The following is a 16408-nucleotide window of genomic DNA, read 5'->3' on the forward strand; positions in this document are numbered from 1 at the left end:
GATTGGCGTTGTTGAAATCTTGTTTATACACTCTGTAATTTCTCAAATTCTCCTGGTTGGTATATGATTCTCTTCATGATCGTTGTCGAAGAACTCAAAATTATCTATTTTATTGTACAGAGCTTCATATAGAAATGTTATAGCCAACTGGTTTTGATATAACTCTAATCAAGCACATAAATAGTTTCACGGCAAGTCAAATATACTTTTTCCTAAAGTATCAGGTGTGGGGAGACACAAATAACTATTCCTGGCCCATTCTACTGTACCTATAAATGCCTAACGATAACAGTAAACTGCTGTTCAGTTATATAGTATCAATATATTTTATAGTCATAAAATTGCAAATAAAAAGATCCTTGCAAAAGCTTCCCTGTGAGAAACCATGATTATCACTGAAACTTGAAGATTTCAAAGTGCTGATTTTATTCACATTGTTTAAAAGAGTACGTCTGGAATAAAAATGAAAACAATAGGTAACAGTAAAACATTCGAATGTGATTAAAACAGCTGAAAATAAAAACACAAATGGGTGAATGAAAAGATAAAACAATTTACTTAAATGCCAGAGCAGTGTGCATGTGTAGGTACTGAAAGGCCTCAACATCTTGAGCGATCATTAATATGGCTTTCGGAAACAAAGATCATCAAGCGACCTTCTATCGTATGCCACTCATATTTGGAATGAAGCAATCGAGAAACATGGAGAGTCAAGAGCTGTTGCGCTTGATATTTTTAAGGCCTTTTACCGTGTGTTGCATGAGGGTTTGCTGGCCAAACTTCGATGCTATGGCTTGTCGAATCATTTTTGTCTATGGCTCTTCAGCTTCCTGAAAGAACGTTCCCTGCAAGTGGCCTCGATGGATATCTCTCAAATGCTTTCACCATCAACGTTGGTGTTTCCCAGGGATCCATATCGTCTCCAACCCTCTTTTTATTGTATATCACCGATTTATTGGAAAAAACCAAGAATCCAATATATTGCTTTGCTGACGACAGCACACTTGTCCCGTCATTTCATTTGGATTCCAGGACATCGGCTATGGAGGCACATCTTCACCGGCAGCAGGAGGGTGCATATCTTAATGAGGATCTAGAAGTGATTTCGAATTGGGGTGCAAGTAACCAGGTTCAATTCAATGCCACAAAAACCCATGCATCGATTTTCTCTAAGAAGATAAATGGCTCCGAACCAGGCAGGTCAGATAATTCCGCTTTCTGCTTCGATAAGTTTGTTGGGGGGTTAAAATGGACACCAATATGTCTTGGCACAACCACGTCGCTGGAATTGCAAATGCTGCTTCTCAAAAGCTTGGAACACTGTTCCGAACCAAAAAAATGTACACAACTCACAACTTTTGATGCTTTATGAAGCTCAGATCAGACCTTCTTTGGAGTATTGTTCTCATGTATGGAGCTCTGTCCCCAAACATACCCTGAAACCGTTGGATTTCATCCAGGGAAGAACCATCCGCCTGATTGCAGACGGTAACATCACTTGCAACCTTGATAGTCTGGAACATTGAAGAAAGGTTGGAGATTTGTCTCTCTTCTATAGATACTTTCACGGGAAGTGTTCAAGTGACTTGGCACATTTGATTCATGATTACATATCAGAAATACGCGACGGACTGTGGCTGCTCGTCGTGTTGAGGTTCAACTCAGTACACCTTGAACTTCACTGTTTAAGAACTCTTTCATTTGGAGAACGGCGTTTATGTGAAATAAACTTCCTCAGAACTTTTTTCCAAATGGATTTAATTTCCAGCAATTTGAATCCAATGTGAATCACTACTTTCCACAGACACCGCTATAAGAGCGCCTTAAGGATTTTCCTGTAGTGCTTGTATTTTGTCCTTAAAAAAATGCAGAATTAGAACATCCGGCAAGAACAAATTCAATAAAATAATTTTTCCCACAAAACCCAACACATCATTAGGCGATGATCAAAACTGTCATTTGAGTCTGGTGTGTAGAAAGGGTTTTTGCTGACCGGTGAAGATAAGTTAAATTATATTTTGCACGAGTCTACTAGGGTTAACGTGTAGCTGGATGATAAATGTTCTATTATATTTAGCATCAGCTTTTATAACCTTGCTAGACAAAAATAACACCAGTGACTTTTATGCTGTAGAAAAGAAAATAATCGTTTTCAATTACTTCTGGTTGGATAACTAAGGAGTAACTGAGTAACATATTTTATTTTTCATTGTTCCTTTTAGCTACTTTCACAGAGCTTTGTTTGTCGCCTGTGACACATCCTCTCAAAAATCAGCTCGCTGAAAATGTGTCGAGTCGAGTCCAATTGAGCTTCTATCAGACAAGAATATTTTCAACTACCAGCATTTGGTAACAAGCCACAGAGTCCGTTTAGTAACAAACTCAAAAGTACTCGGACCAAGAAGTCCTATGAAGTTATATCAGTTTTCCACTAGGTTTATAACTTAATACCTGTTTGTTCATCCTCCATGGTAGTTCCTAACTAGATATGCGCTTAGGTGTTATCCAAACCTGGGGTTCAGTATGCCTTTGTTACATTTTGTTTGCCTATTATATGAATGAATATCTTTCAGAGAACCCGTAATTGTTTCAGGAAAGAAGAGAAATTCTTCGACAAATGGTTGAAATAAATGTTTGCGAAATATATATCATTTATTGAAGATGTACAAAAACACAAAAGTTCAAATGTGTTGAAATATGAAACATCGGTCTAGGGAAATGTAAAACAGTCCTTTGCATATGACAAGAAATATTCAATTTTTTTTGAGTGACTCTTAATACTTTTTGCATCTTCCAATTTAACATCAGGGAAATGATCATTGGGGAACTGTTTGGTGAAAACTTTGGAGTTACTTGCCTCCGTAGGTTTTACAGCTTTCTCCAATAAGTGAAGAATGTCTGATAGGGCACAAAGGAGATAATATTTGGAATCTGACTTCTTTGGTCCATTGATGATTTTTTCCAAGTCGTCACGCATAGTTAATATGTTTTCAGAATCGCTTACAATCCAGTCACTCTGTAAATTGTATTTTGTAAGGAATGCAAAGAAAAACACTAGATCTTACTTACATTTATACATTCTTGTTCTACCGACTTCACAGCTGTTTCAAAGTCCTCAAAGTTTTGCGAAGATTTTAAAGTTAGGGAAATGTTTACCATGCAACTCACAGCCTCCTTCGAGAAATCAAAATGTTCACCATTGAAGTACCTTGCTGTGAAAGCGTAAGCTGCTATTATGTTTATGAGGTTATATTTAACGCAATCAGCAGGGATCTTTGTCTGAAAACAACCAAGTGTATTTACAACAAATTCCATTAGAAAGTGTAATAGTTGAATAAATCAGGTAAAAAGTCAAATAAAATCATTGGTTAATTAATTAAACTTCGAAACATAATATTTTACAAATCAATAATGCTTCATCAATTATTATTTAAGTTATATGTGTGGATTTTATGTTGAGCTATCGTTTACATTCAACTATACATGCATGTCTAGATGTGAGTTCTTATGTAGTGATACTTAATGACAAGAAACCTGAAGAGTTATAAATTGTCTTATGTTCATGACTTTCAAATAATTGCTACACAGGAAATACTTTTACTAGTCTCGACTTACTCTACCAGTAAACTATCTTAGGTATCTATGCATTGAATTTTGTGTGAATCCATGGTTTTTTATAAAATCCCTAAACCTTAGGTTGAGGTATTTTATTTTAAATTAATATATAAGAAAGTTTTCTCAAAAGTAAAATTTTGAAAATTATGGGATTGCAAGCATTTTGATATGTCCATTATATTGTAAAAATAACTCATAAATCTTCTCATGAAAAATTATCACACCCATCTTCAGAATTATCGAGTAGTTCATAATTGACTGAAACAATCCAAAATGTTATAGTAGTCTAATAACGGAAAAGCTTAGTTGGATAGTTTTGAACACAACAAAACTGCAAAAAAAAAGAATAGTTTTCATTAGGCCAAGGATTATCTTGGTTACAACTTTTGATATATTTTCTTCATCACATTTTCTAATTTGTACACCATGGATTTCAGCTATACGAATTTCTGTATTTGTAAAGACCTATAATTAATTCAAACCTCACTTTAAATGTAACAAGTGGAAATGTGAAAATCCCTTATTTCTTTTGAAATAATATAGTCTAAGGCTTTGTATGCGAAAATAAAAAATAACACCTTTTTATTGTTTACTCCTGACGAATGTAAATTTTTTTCAATGGTACTGTCAATCAACATAATTCTCGTTACTGGTCTGACCCAATCTTAAATATTTACTTTGATGTTGTTAGACATAAAGAAAGACTTTTGGACAATTTTTCTCACCAGGAAATTTAAATGAAGATAACCATACTTGTTAGAGCAGATCGAAAATATAGAAACATAAATCACTTCAGCAATATCAGCTTTTGATCGTTAGCATTACCTGTATGGCAATTTTTGGATGAAACGTTTCCTGGTAAATGGATTGGGAGGGATGCGATCAAATGATCCACGAGATCACCAAATGCATCTTCTCCTGATTTATTTTTGTGGGGACACCTGAAATCGAAAATATATGCAACCCCCACTTGAATCGCATCACTAATGAAAGCCAGCAAATAACACCCGATATTCTGCACAATGTTTGGAAACACTTCAAACAGGTGCTGAACTATTGTTTGAGCTGAAAAAAGGACCTTTGAGATATCAGGCGCCTTCTTGTCGTAAAAAGCTTTGTCACCTTATTACGGGGTCCTGCTTGCTGTCGTGATGGACTTTCCTTCTCTAGCTACTTGTGATACTCTGTATAGACCATTAGTTACCAAAATCCTGAACCTGAGTCTACAGATGGACTTCGCCTAAACAATCCCTTGTTTGTAACAAAAGATTAAGACAGTTCTCAGCTTTCGAGTTGAATTAACATAGGAAATGGGGGTTGATCTAACAACCCCATCTTTCCTTCCTGCAATATGCTTCTCAGTTCTCCAACTCTTGAACAAACGTAGGTTGCTAGTTGGTGCAGTCAGGAAACGACTTATCGCCTCCTCAAGAGCAAAATGCGTAATGAACCTACCTTGCACCAAAGAAGCTGAACCAGGAGAAGCAACAATATGCCTTACTATAGGAAGATAGCTGCGAGCATAAAGGTGAAAATCTTGCACTCTAAATAACCAACAACCTCAATGAGGTACGATTTTAGAGCTGCACATTCCGCTCTGAATGACTTGAGGCTATCAAGAAATGACAATGTTGAAGACTTAGGTAAATCTATCATACCAATCAAGTATTAGAAGAATCTATATGTAATATCTTGAGATTGGCAAATATATCTAAATATCTTGGCATAAATTCAGTTAGTACCTAGTTGATTTCTACTTTTTTGAATGGATATTTTTTCAATAACTTAAATTCAATACATATATAAAAATTATACTGTAATTCCGTAAGTTACCTTCATTTGTGAAAAACTTTTTATATCACAAATTACAGGACATTTATTTTTATAAGTCTCTTTCAGGGACATATCTTCAACTTTAGTGTCGGCGTAGTATAGCCACCATGGTTGCCAAGGTGGTATTAATTTTGTAACATCCTCCGACCTGAAAGTGAGTTGTTTCAAATTAGTTGGATATATAAAATTTATAGAGAAAAAATGAGAATGGGATTGGCATGTACTTTTTTAAATATATGGTAGGGATCAGAAACCAACTAGAGCAAAATAGTAAATTCTGTTTATTTTGTGTGTGTATTTCCCATCCAAATCTTTATACTTTATATCAATCTTACTTTGGTCAGCTAATCTCCATAAGTGAGCAATATGCTAGTGCAAACCTTTCCCTATTTGGTGCTTTCAATCTTTCTTCAGCATAATGGGATGTAGGTGATTACTGCTCCGTTGCTTTGTCTCTGCCTCCAGCTACCCAATCTGAGATCGATTGTATCGAAACGATATCCAACATCTGTGCTTTCATCATCTTTTCCAGAACAATAAAATAATCAACGATACAGGAGTTATCCCTGATCTCATCTTTGCCCATCCAAATCGCAAATGAATATTCATCTAGTGAAGAGTATTACTTTGACTTCCTTCTCGCTGACTATGCAGCAATACGTTTGTCTCTCGAAGCAATCAATTGGGATAGTGCACTACACAGAAAAGAGCCTTCTGATATGGTTTCTATATTTTATGACATTCTTTATTCCATCATTGATCGCTTTGTTCCGCAAAAAAATTTGTTAGAAGAGATTTCCATGCTGGCATTCCCGTGAGTTGAATAAACTACTGACGTGAGTAATTATCGTCCCATTTCTATTCTTAGCGTAATCCCTAAAGTTTTTGAGAGCATTATTTCTGACTTCCTTACCTACGACTGCTCCCCAATAAAAGGGACCCCACAATTCGGGTTTACATCCAAAAAGTCAGCAGAAATGGATCTGATTACATACGTTGACTTTTTGTCTGATGCAATGGAAAAGGGTTCACAAGTTGACTCCATGTACACTTATTTTTCCAAAGCTTTTGACAAAGTTAGTCATGGGCTATTGATTCATAAAATTTGTTAATATGGAGCTGATGGCCTAGTATTGCAGTGGTTCAAGAGCTATATTACAGGTAAAAGGGCAAACTGCTTGGGTTAATCATTACTATTTTCATACCATCGCAGTTACATCGAGTGTTCCCCAAGGATCACACTTGGGACCACTCAAGTTTAACCTTTTCATCAATGATCTATATCGCTGCTTCCATGAAAGTGAAGTTTTCCTTTTTGCTGACGATTTGAAAAGTTTTAAGGTAATTAAAAGTGAGGCCGATACATTGATTCTCCAAAATGATATCTGCCTATCTAACTGGTATACACAACCTTCAAAATATCAGTTTCCCGCTTAAAAAACCATATCCTTGACCTAGCCATTCAACATTTTCAGCTTGGGCTATTGTATTGTGTTGAGTGTTACTTGCCTGGAAGAATTAGATTAGTTCATATTGTTATATCTTGTGAATTTTTTCTTAATTGATCAATATTTTATCTTACTGTTTTGTAACTATTATTCTTATAATTTACTTTCAATCCACTACATTGCATTAACTACTATATAAGACTAATATTCGTAGTTGAAGTGGGCCTGCCCATGTATAAATAAATTAAAAAAATTATAAAATAATTGTATGAATTTGGGAGATAAACTAATTTGTTTTTAAATGCATGATGTCTATCACATGAATAAAAAATGATGGCGTTATTAAAAAAAATAATATAAATTTGAAATTTTTCTAGGCGATTTGACATTTCCTATAAAAAGAATGCTCATTTCATTAGGGTGTTGGCTAAACACGAACAAGAAATTTTATTGCTAAATGACTATCATTTTTAATAGCTCATACCTACAAAAATTTGAATATATGAAAATGTTGTGCAACACTGAACAATACAAATCTATTGAGTTATATAAAAAAAAACTGTTCATTTTTGGGCAAACAAAAATTATTTCAAAAATGTCCATAACAACAAGGTATTACCTTCGAGTAAATTTATAGTAACAGGGCCATTTATGAAAAAATAAAAAATACATTGGCCCTAAGGCACTTCTTCGTAGAATGCCAAAACAATTTTTACCCGACATAGAAACTTGTGTTGATTTTAGTCAACATTCAAGATAATTTCCATGAAAGTTCATTAATAACCATACCAAAAGCTATTTCAAAATTTAAGAAATACCTCAATTATATATCATCTTTTACATATTTCTTTCCATTTATGACAAGAGTTGACATAAAATTATTAAAATTCTCCAATGTTAATTGTCTGAAAAACTTTTGGATAAGTATTAAACTAAATACTCCCAAGAAAAATGTGTGTATATTTTGCACATCCAGAATGGAAAAGGCACAACTCAAAAAAGTAATGTTTTCAGTTAATCCTGATTTAAGTTTTATACTTTTTTAGTATAAATTTTTAACTGGGATTTCCTGAAAACATCACTATTACGAGTTGTCCCTTTTCCCTTCTGGATGTGCGATTTGCTATCAAACAGAATAATATACAGAAATCAGTAAAATTCCAAATTCAAAGTCCTAACTTAACAAAAATTCTGAGATTGAAATCAGATTTTATCAAAATTATTATCATTAAATTTCGACTTCAATCTTAGAATATCATTAAATTCAGACTTCAAACTCGGGCTTCGCTCTGTATTCTGGGTATTTTATCCTCATAAGGATTACGCTCATGTTTCTAGTTGAAACTAGACTCTAGTTTAGTTGAAAAACACCAAACGTCACCAGAAGATGGCAAATGAGACTTTGCCGAAATATTGTGAGAATAATCCTTGTGAGGAGAAAATTTATAGAACACAGAGCGAAACCCGAGAAAACAACACATCATACTTTGTCTGTGAGAATCCAATGCCTTTGTAGGTTTGTGATCCCTCAATATATTTTGTTGATAAAACACCTTTGCTATAGTAAATTTGAATTTTTTAGAATTTGTTCGAAATGGTAGAATTATACATATTATACAGCTCTTAATGATTATACTTAAATATTCAATTATTACTTTAAGAAAGAAACAAATTCCTGTTTTTCATCTTCAGTTAATTTAACCCAAACTTGTTCAGCATCATCAAGATCAACACCAGCCAATCTATCCCCAATGTCTAAATATATTTCATCGTCATCAGAATCAAGATTTGGAATATCTTCGAAATTAAGATTTGGATAATCTTCTTCAGAATCACCATCCTCACTAAATGCTATTTGGTTATTTCGGTGGGTTCCTTCAAGTATTTCCAGCATTTTTTTCTGAGATTCTACATCGTTCTTATCCAGAGAGAGTTCAGTTAGAATATTATCTTTATAAAAACTTTCACTGCATTCCAAGTGAGAATTGGACTGGTAACAATTCAAAGAGCAATACAAAAGGTTACACTTAGGACATGAATATTTTGCCAAAGCATTATCACAGCTAAAAAACATTTTTGCATTAAATGATGATCAAATGCCATCCTAAACTTACATTTTGCATGTATTAGTTTCATCAAGTTCGACTATTTTTGCGGTAGCCATAGTGTTATTGCCACAATAATTTTCAAGATATTTTGGTGGCGATTCAAAACATGGAAAGGAATCAATTCCAGAATTATCACATAAACCAAAATAAGATATAATAATAAAACAATTCAAAACAAATCTCTAAACTGTCAAAACAAGGAAGACCGCGACGCCTGGTGGAATTCAGAATTCTTACAGAAAGGGTAGTAGCACTTTCCTTTTGTAAAACCAGGGCAAATTCAGTATATTTCTATGTCGATTTCGAGAATATATATATATATATATATATATATATATATATATATATATATATATATATATATATATATATATATATATATACTGAAAATCGAGGATGTATATGTACTGAATGTCCTTTAGTTTTATTAATGGAAAACGCTATGAACTTTCCTGCATTCTTCATCGAGTGGGGTCTGCCAAAAATCGTTCCTGAGATCTGCCAATCTCCCGGACTGTTTCGTGAATAGGTGGCAAATAAGTCGCTTCAGTGATGATCAAATTGTTTATTTGTAGGTAATCCACACAGAACCATAGTTTTTCAAATTTTTTGGGAACCAAAACTACAGGCGAACAGTAGGGTGAAGTATTGCAAGCGACTATACCCGCTTCAAGCAGTTTAGATATTTCATCATGGACGACTGCTTTCCAAGCCTCGAAATCGTTTTTCCATATCTAGATTGCCGGAAGGGTCGCTCTTTCATGCACCACGGCCTTGGTCTAGGGTTGGCGAAACGTTTCTTTGAAAACGTCAGGAAACTCTTTGATTACCGACCAAAGCATGTCTTTGGTTTCTTCTGAAAATTGAGAGTGCTCTAATTGCAGGGGTATGCCGTCTTTGGGTTATTTTTTATTTCTAGGTTTCATTTAACATTGCAAATAAAATAGTTTTGACTATTGTATCTATCTTTACCAAAAAGAAATAAAGAAAACCAAAAAATTTTAACGTTCAGACTCAATTTACTATTCTATTCGTATTATACTGCGTGGTCTTGGTCACAGATGCGTAAATTTCTCAGAGTCACGGGCCGAGAAGAAGAAATAAGGAAGTTGCAGGTTAGGTTTTAGGTTAAGGTTATGTTCTCGTTTCACATATTTGCATTTGCATTCACAAAAAATAAATTGAATATATTTGACCAGAGAAAGATAACATAAATAAATAAAATAACATGACTTCCAATGAGTATTTGTTAACTTCCTCAGAAGCATCCCAACAATTTTCCATTTGTTTGTGGGATTACAAAACCATGAATGTTCAGAGATATTACAGAAATGGAGGTGTAGTACATACAAAGTGTTTGGGTATATTAGGACAAGATTATATTTTGACTGCTGAACAAGGAAAGCCGCTTTTGCACGTTTGGCCTTTGAATAGTCAGGACTTGGCTAAAAATATCAGGTAAGATCATCTCTTTGAAAACATATTCGTAAAAATTGAATGACGAGTTGAAAACATATTATTAACTTTGGTGGGGCTGTTGAAATCAGGCTTCATAAATTTTACTATGTTCACTGTTTCACTGGACATTGAGTAAAAAAAAAACTCTAAACAAACGTATTTGTTTTCCAATTTTGCTTTCTTTATCATAATATATATATATATATATATATATATATATATATATATATATATATATATAAATAAAAATCTAGAAAGGTTAATGCAGTCATATTGATTTCAATTCAAGAGCCACCGGTAGGCTGAAACAGCTGTCTACCGAAAGCAGGAAACAACACATACGCACGGAGTCAACAACAGAAGCCAACCGCACATTTGTGGTTCCAGTTAGAAGACCTAGAATTCCCAGGCTACATCTAACATAACCACGTAGGCAGCTATAGCTACCTGTGTGACATCCGGGTCCAGGATATAAATACAAATAGAGATTTTATCGAGTATGCATGATACAAATAAAAAATGAAACAATTCGCGGACACAACACTCCAAAAAAGGGGGGCAAACCGCGGACACGTGTTTCTGGCTACTGGCCTCATCAGAAGCCAACTCCGCGCGAATTGTTTCATTTTTGATTTGTATCATGCACACTCAATAAAATCTCTAATTGAATTTATATCCTGGACCCGGATGTCACACAGGTAGCTATAGCTGCCTACGTGGTTATGTTAGATGTAGCCTGGGAATTGTAGGTCTTTTAACTGGAACCACAAATGTGAGGTTGGCTTCTGTTGTTGACTCCGTGTGTATGTGTTGTTTCCTGCTTTCGGCAAACAAGTGTTGCCCATCTTTACACTTGGCTGCACTGCGCTGATGAGGCCAATATCCAGAAACACGTGTCCACGGTTTGCCCCCCTTTTTTGGAGTGTTGTGTCCACGAATTGTTTCATTTTTGATTTAATATATATATATATATATATATATATATATATATATATATATATATATATATATATATATATATATATATATATATTTATATTTATTTATTATATTATATTTATATATTAATATATATTTTATATATATTTTAAAAAAGCAAAATATTTCAAAGAAATATTGGTTCAACCTTATATTTTATTTACAAATAAAATTTATAAATATAACAAATTACTGACTAATCAAACTCCACAAAAGTTTTGCAGTGCAGGTTGGCATGTTCATTCACAAACAAAACTCATTTAAACTTCAATCAAAAACATGCATAGGTGAAGGCCAAGTTCCGTTACAACCCAAGTTACTATACAGCATCTAACGATAGTTGAATTTTGATAGTATCATCTAATATCATTAGTATTTCACATGTACAACCTTACTTTTTTATATTATGTTCTTTGATTGAGATATGCCTTTGTTCCAAATGAAGTAGAAAATAAACTGGAAAAAAAGAGTTGCAGTCCATGTATTGATCTCTGTGAAATACCAATGTGATTTTTTAATCTGACTGCTTATTCTGTATCTCAGGTACTCAATAATTAGAGTAGCAGCATCTGTCAACAAATTTAAATTCAGTTTCTATAATAAAAGTAATGTTTATTAATCTGTTATTTTGCAGGCTCATCTTACCAGAACCAGCAACTTGCATGGATATTTGTCCTCGCAGTGTCTATTTGGCAGTTGGAATCCAACGAAAAATATATGTTTGGCACATGTCATCTGGAAAGTTATTGTCACTTCAGGAAGGGAGTTATCAGTCAATAACTTGCATAAAGTTTTCAAGTGATGGATATTTCTTATTGATAGGAGGGAATAATGGATCACTGATCACTTATAATTTTAGCGAAATGATAAGGATTACCAACAACTTTCTCTCTCAGTCAGATATTGGACAAGCTGAGCCTTGTTATGAGAAAAATGATCACTCCATGTCGATTACAGATATACATGTTGGTGAGTTGAAACATTGTAGCAATAGTGACTTTTGAATTTTATTTAGAAAAAAGTGAATGTCTGCACAGCTCGGATGTATTCAAAACTTAAATACGTTTTTTTCGGCTCATGTTAGTTTTCAAAAAAAAATGTAATTACATTTACGTATTTTTTTCTGTCAATCATGAATCTACTTTCGGAGATACAGCCACTGAAAAGTCAAAACTGTCAAAAAATTGACTATGCCATGTACCCATTTCTGATGAAAAAACTTGTAACATAATACCTTTTTAAGATCGTGTGTTGCATGCATACTTTCTTTCACCTATTTAAAATGTTTGCACAGAATAAAAAATTTATATTTCATCAATATAATCCATTTTTAAAATTATGTTTCAAATGACATGGAAAGTTCTTTTATTTGTCAGCAATGTTGCTAAAGGTGAAAGTAAAGAAAAAAAAACGAACTTGTTTATTCATTTCTGCAAATGAATACATGTAAATTCATCATTCTTTTAAATTGAATTCTACACAAACTACAAAAATTAAATCAAATGTGGACAGCACATTCTAATTAACAGAAAATAAGGTGGCATTCCTTATCTTTTTGATAGCAATATAAATTTGATGACATTAAATTCATTTTTAAACACTGCCAACTGACACACTCTGCTAACATACTGATGAAGTTTCACTAATAATTGTGTTTATAACATTATATAATTTGCTGCAAAAGATATAATTCAAAGAAATTGAATGTTTTGCATGGAAAAATTGAAAATAGCAAGTGGATAAAGATTCAAAGCATGCAATCATGAAAAATTGCATCATTTTACAGAATAAAAAACTTTCCGGAAGTGGGTTCTTGAAGTAGTCAACTTTTTTACATTTGTTTGGTTGTCTCTCCAAAAATAGACCAAATGCAAATTTGTGATCACTTGAACAAAATACATATTTCTGATTGAAAATCATCAAAAACTAGCATGAGCCTTGAGCGAGAAAAAACTTTCAGTTCTGAAACCAATTAAATTTATTATAATCTACTTTTTAGGTCAGTTTGGCAGAAAGGCTCGATTTGCTACTGTATCACAAGATGGAACATGTTTCATTTACAGTCTGCTAAAAGGTGAACTACTGCTGAACTTGGTGTTTGGAGATCAGTTAACTAGTGTAGTTTTTGACAATCCATGTTTGCAGTTGATTGTAGGCACAGAACATGGAGATATCAAGGCATTTTATTTAAACAACCCACCCAAAACTCTGTCATATCATTTCGATGAAAAATCAGGAGTATTGTTCAGGGGTCACCAGAAAAAGATAGTGTGCATGGCTGTTAATCTTTCCCAAACAGTCTTAGCTTCTGGCAGTGAAGATAATTTCGTAATCACTTGGGATATGAAGAGCGGAAAGATTCTAAAAAAAATTGAGCATAAAGGTGTTATCACAAACATCAAGTTTGTGATGGCTTTCAAGAATTTTTCGACTGAAACCCTCAAGTCACAAATAATTTTGAAAAATTTAGAAAGAAGTATAGATTCATCAAGAAACTTCACAGTTTCTAAAATTCAAACTGAAGATATTGTATTAAGCGATGAGGAAACCTCATCAACAAGTTGTAGCAGCAACGACTTGTTGAGAGAAAATAGGGATTTACGAATTAGTAATATGCAGTTGTTCCAGGCTGCTATGAAAATAGCTAGAGAATATGGTTTTAAAAATGTGGACACTTGATCTGTGAAGAACGTGTATTTTTTAAAATGACTGAAGAATTTTTTTTGTGACTTTCATAAGTTTTAAAATATGAGTTAAACCAATGAAAAATTCATTGAATAATATTAATATGTTAGAAAAATGTATTGATGTTGAAGTAAATACTGGTACATATTTTTTCTCTCTGGAATTACTTTGTGACATATGAAATTGAACTCGTGCATCTTTCATGTATGAAACTCATTTATGCTCTACTTTTGAAATTATCTCTTGATGAGGTAAAAATATAATCATAACTACAAATCCTAAATTAAACTCTCCTGTCTATCTATTGTAAATATTTTTTCTTCACCAGGACAAAAATGCTGTCTTTCGATGCGTGAGTTACTAACTAAGTTAGCAAAAAGGGTTATTATTATGTTATGACAGAGTTCCAATAAGTTTTTCTATTGTCGTTCTGATGAAGTCAAGAAGAAAAACTAATGAATTTTATTAAAAGTACAGAACTAGTAAAAATTGACAAATCAAAAATAAATACACCCATCCTGGTTCTTGTTAATCGGTACATATTTCACTAAATGATTTTCAGCCTCCAGTTTTTATATATTTTGCAATAGTTTTCATCATTTGTATCAAAAACAATTCAAATTTCCTTATCGGTAGCAAGACTCATTGAAATGAGTTTGGTTTGTGCCACTAAAGGCTGCTCTGGGTATTGTTGTTTGATTTTCTTTCTCTGCTACATCCAGCATGTTTCACTTTGTGATACAATCCACTTCTTCCCATCAAATATTCATTTACGGATTCTTGGACCTTCTTTTCTTTCACTTTCACAAAGTCTCTAAGAAGTGACAATCCACGCCAGGTATCGTATTTTGTATCTATTTGTTTGAGCATCTCATACACTTTTTTTGCAGTTTTGCACTCTATATTTTTGTCTAAGCAATTGTTATTTAATATAAGATACAAAATGGATGTTTTGGCGCTATGATCATTTCTTTCATTTTCTGCAATTTTCAGACCATCTTCAGTGAAGCCTGGATCAATTGCTAACAAATATTTTTGACCTCTAAGATCCCTTGCGCTCTCATGGATCCATGTCTGAATTCAACTTTATTTTATTTATTTATTATTTATTTTATTTTGATATCGTCCATAGTCATCTATTACTTGTGACATTTTGCATCATTGAGTTCTTGTTATTTCCTATATGCCTGGACCCATAAGGCGAAATAAATTTTTTTGAGATTGCACTGTTACTTTCAAAACTAACACTGTTGCCAAATACCACCTATCATTCAATGCAATATCGAATATGATTCTGATTATTTTTTTTGTAAAAACAACACAGGTCTTGCGCCTATGGAAGTACCACACATTAGTATATTTTGAGCCATGTGGGAATAGGCCGAAGAATAATATAACGTCATGATACAATCTAAGTAGGGCACTTATTTAACCTGGCGTACTGCAAATATAGCCTGATCAAATTTTAGCACACATAATCAATGTGAGGCTCCCAAGATAAAGTTTTATCCAAGTACATTACTAGACGTTTGGTTGTGTTAGATAGTTGAACGTTATTCAGGTTTATTGCCTTCCTCAAGGAGAAACTGAGTGAATTATTTTGTTAGTTGGCTTCTGTCACACCAAGAAAACGTAGCACATGTTGACTCGTCCATTCACGGACATATACACCTTGGTCGTCAAAGTCAACGCCCCATTTATGTCTGCTACAGTAGCAGACGAAAGTTTGATACTTCAGGTTCTATTTGACCATGGTCTACAGTCTAGATTTTGTACTTTTTAATCGTGACTTTGGCCTTGAAAGCCTGTCGGGTAGGCGAACTTTTATCCATCAACGTGCCATTTTTTCTGAAGAATGTTTAATGAGGTCATAGACGTGCCACAAATAATTTTGACTTTCTGATTATTTGGAACTCTTTCCTTGTTTCAGTAAATTTTTGAATCCATATTGAACTAGATTGGAAAATAAATAAGCTCCTTTTTAAATTCTTCAATTTACAACCAATCGAATTGGGAGAAGTTCAGTTTATGAAATGACGTAACATCAGGGTACATAATACTCGTGAATATCAAAATCGTTGATATATTTTTTCAAGTTTGGAAAATACTTGTAGTTTCTTATGATAATATCGTTCCGGAAAACTTGCAGCTTAGCCTGAAAAGCGCGAATCAGATTTACGAGATATTTTGCAGAAAGTCTGATTTCTTCCAAGCAATCAACAAATCTTTATTCTCTATATTTTTCAGGTGTTTTGTAATTGAAATGAACTTGCTTTCATATAG

At 33.4% G+C, this 16408-nt stretch overlaps 2 protein-coding genes across 2 annotated transcripts; one reads left to right on the top strand and one right to left on the bottom strand.

Annotated features, from left to right (window-relative positions):
- Positions 1–2633: 2633 nt before the first annotated feature.
- LOC111503485 (zinc finger HIT domain-containing protein 2) lies at positions 2634–9219 on the bottom strand. The gene is made up of 5 exons (XM_023157790.2): positions 9011–9219; positions 8552–8959; positions 5449–5596; positions 3070–3279; positions 2634–3016 (listed from the first exon to the last, which is right to left on the bottom strand). The coding sequence occupies exons 1-5, from the start codon at positions 9058–9060 to the stop codon at positions 2711–2713; spliced, it is 1122 nt and encodes a 373-aa protein (XP_023013558.2). The 5' UTR covers positions 9061–9219; the 3' UTR covers positions 2634–2710.
- Positions 9220–10098: 879 nt separating this feature from the next.
- Positions 10099–14274, top strand: LOC111503484 (WD repeat-containing protein 18). Its single transcript, XM_023157789.2, has 3 exons — positions 10099–10462; positions 12075–12409; positions 13440–14274. The coding sequence occupies exons 1-3, from the start codon at positions 10233–10235 to the stop codon at positions 14117–14119; spliced, it is 1245 nt and encodes a 414-aa protein (XP_023013557.2). The 5' UTR covers positions 10099–10232; the 3' UTR covers positions 14120–14274.
- The last annotated feature ends 2134 nt before the right edge of the window (positions 14275–16408 follow it).

This window comes from Leptinotarsa decemlineata, unplaced genomic scaffold (genome assembly GCF_025532065.1).
Source record: "Leptinotarsa decemlineata unplaced genomic scaffold, Ldec_3_MD MMD2_tig00026354_RagTag_RagTag, whole genome shotgun sequence".
Lineage (NCBI taxonomy): Eukaryota > Metazoa > Arthropoda > Insecta > Coleoptera > Chrysomelidae > Leptinotarsa > Leptinotarsa decemlineata.

What these genes read in the sequence shown, in the direction of transcription:
- LOC111503484 (XM_023157789.2), top strand. Translation starts at nt 10,233, where the DNA reads ATGACTTCCAATGAGTATTTGTTAACTTCCTCAGAAGCATCCCAACAA. An exon ending in GACTTGGCTAAAAATATCAG is followed by an intron (nt 10,463 to 12,074) that starts GTAAGATCATCT and finishes GTTATTTTGCAG; the next exon opens with GCTCATCTTACCAGAACCAG. An exon ending in GATTACAGATATACATGTTG is followed by an intron (nt 12,410 to 13,439) that starts GTGAGTTGAAAC and finishes TCTACTTTTTAG; the next exon opens with GTCAGTTTGGCAGAAAGGCT.
- LOC111503485 (XM_023157790.2), bottom strand. Translation starts at nt 9,060, where the DNA reads ATGGCTACCGCAAAAATAGTCGAACTTGATGAAACTAATACATGCAAA. An exon ending in AAAGTTTTTCACAAATGAAG is followed by an intron (nt 3,280 to 5,448) that starts GTAACTTACGGA and finishes GGTTGTTTTCAG; the next exon opens with ACAAAGATCCCTGCTGATTG. An exon ending in TAGAACAAGAATGTATAAAT is followed by an intron (nt 3,017 to 3,069) that starts GTAAGTAAGATC and finishes TACAATTTACAG; the next exon opens with AGTGACTGGATTGTAAGCGA.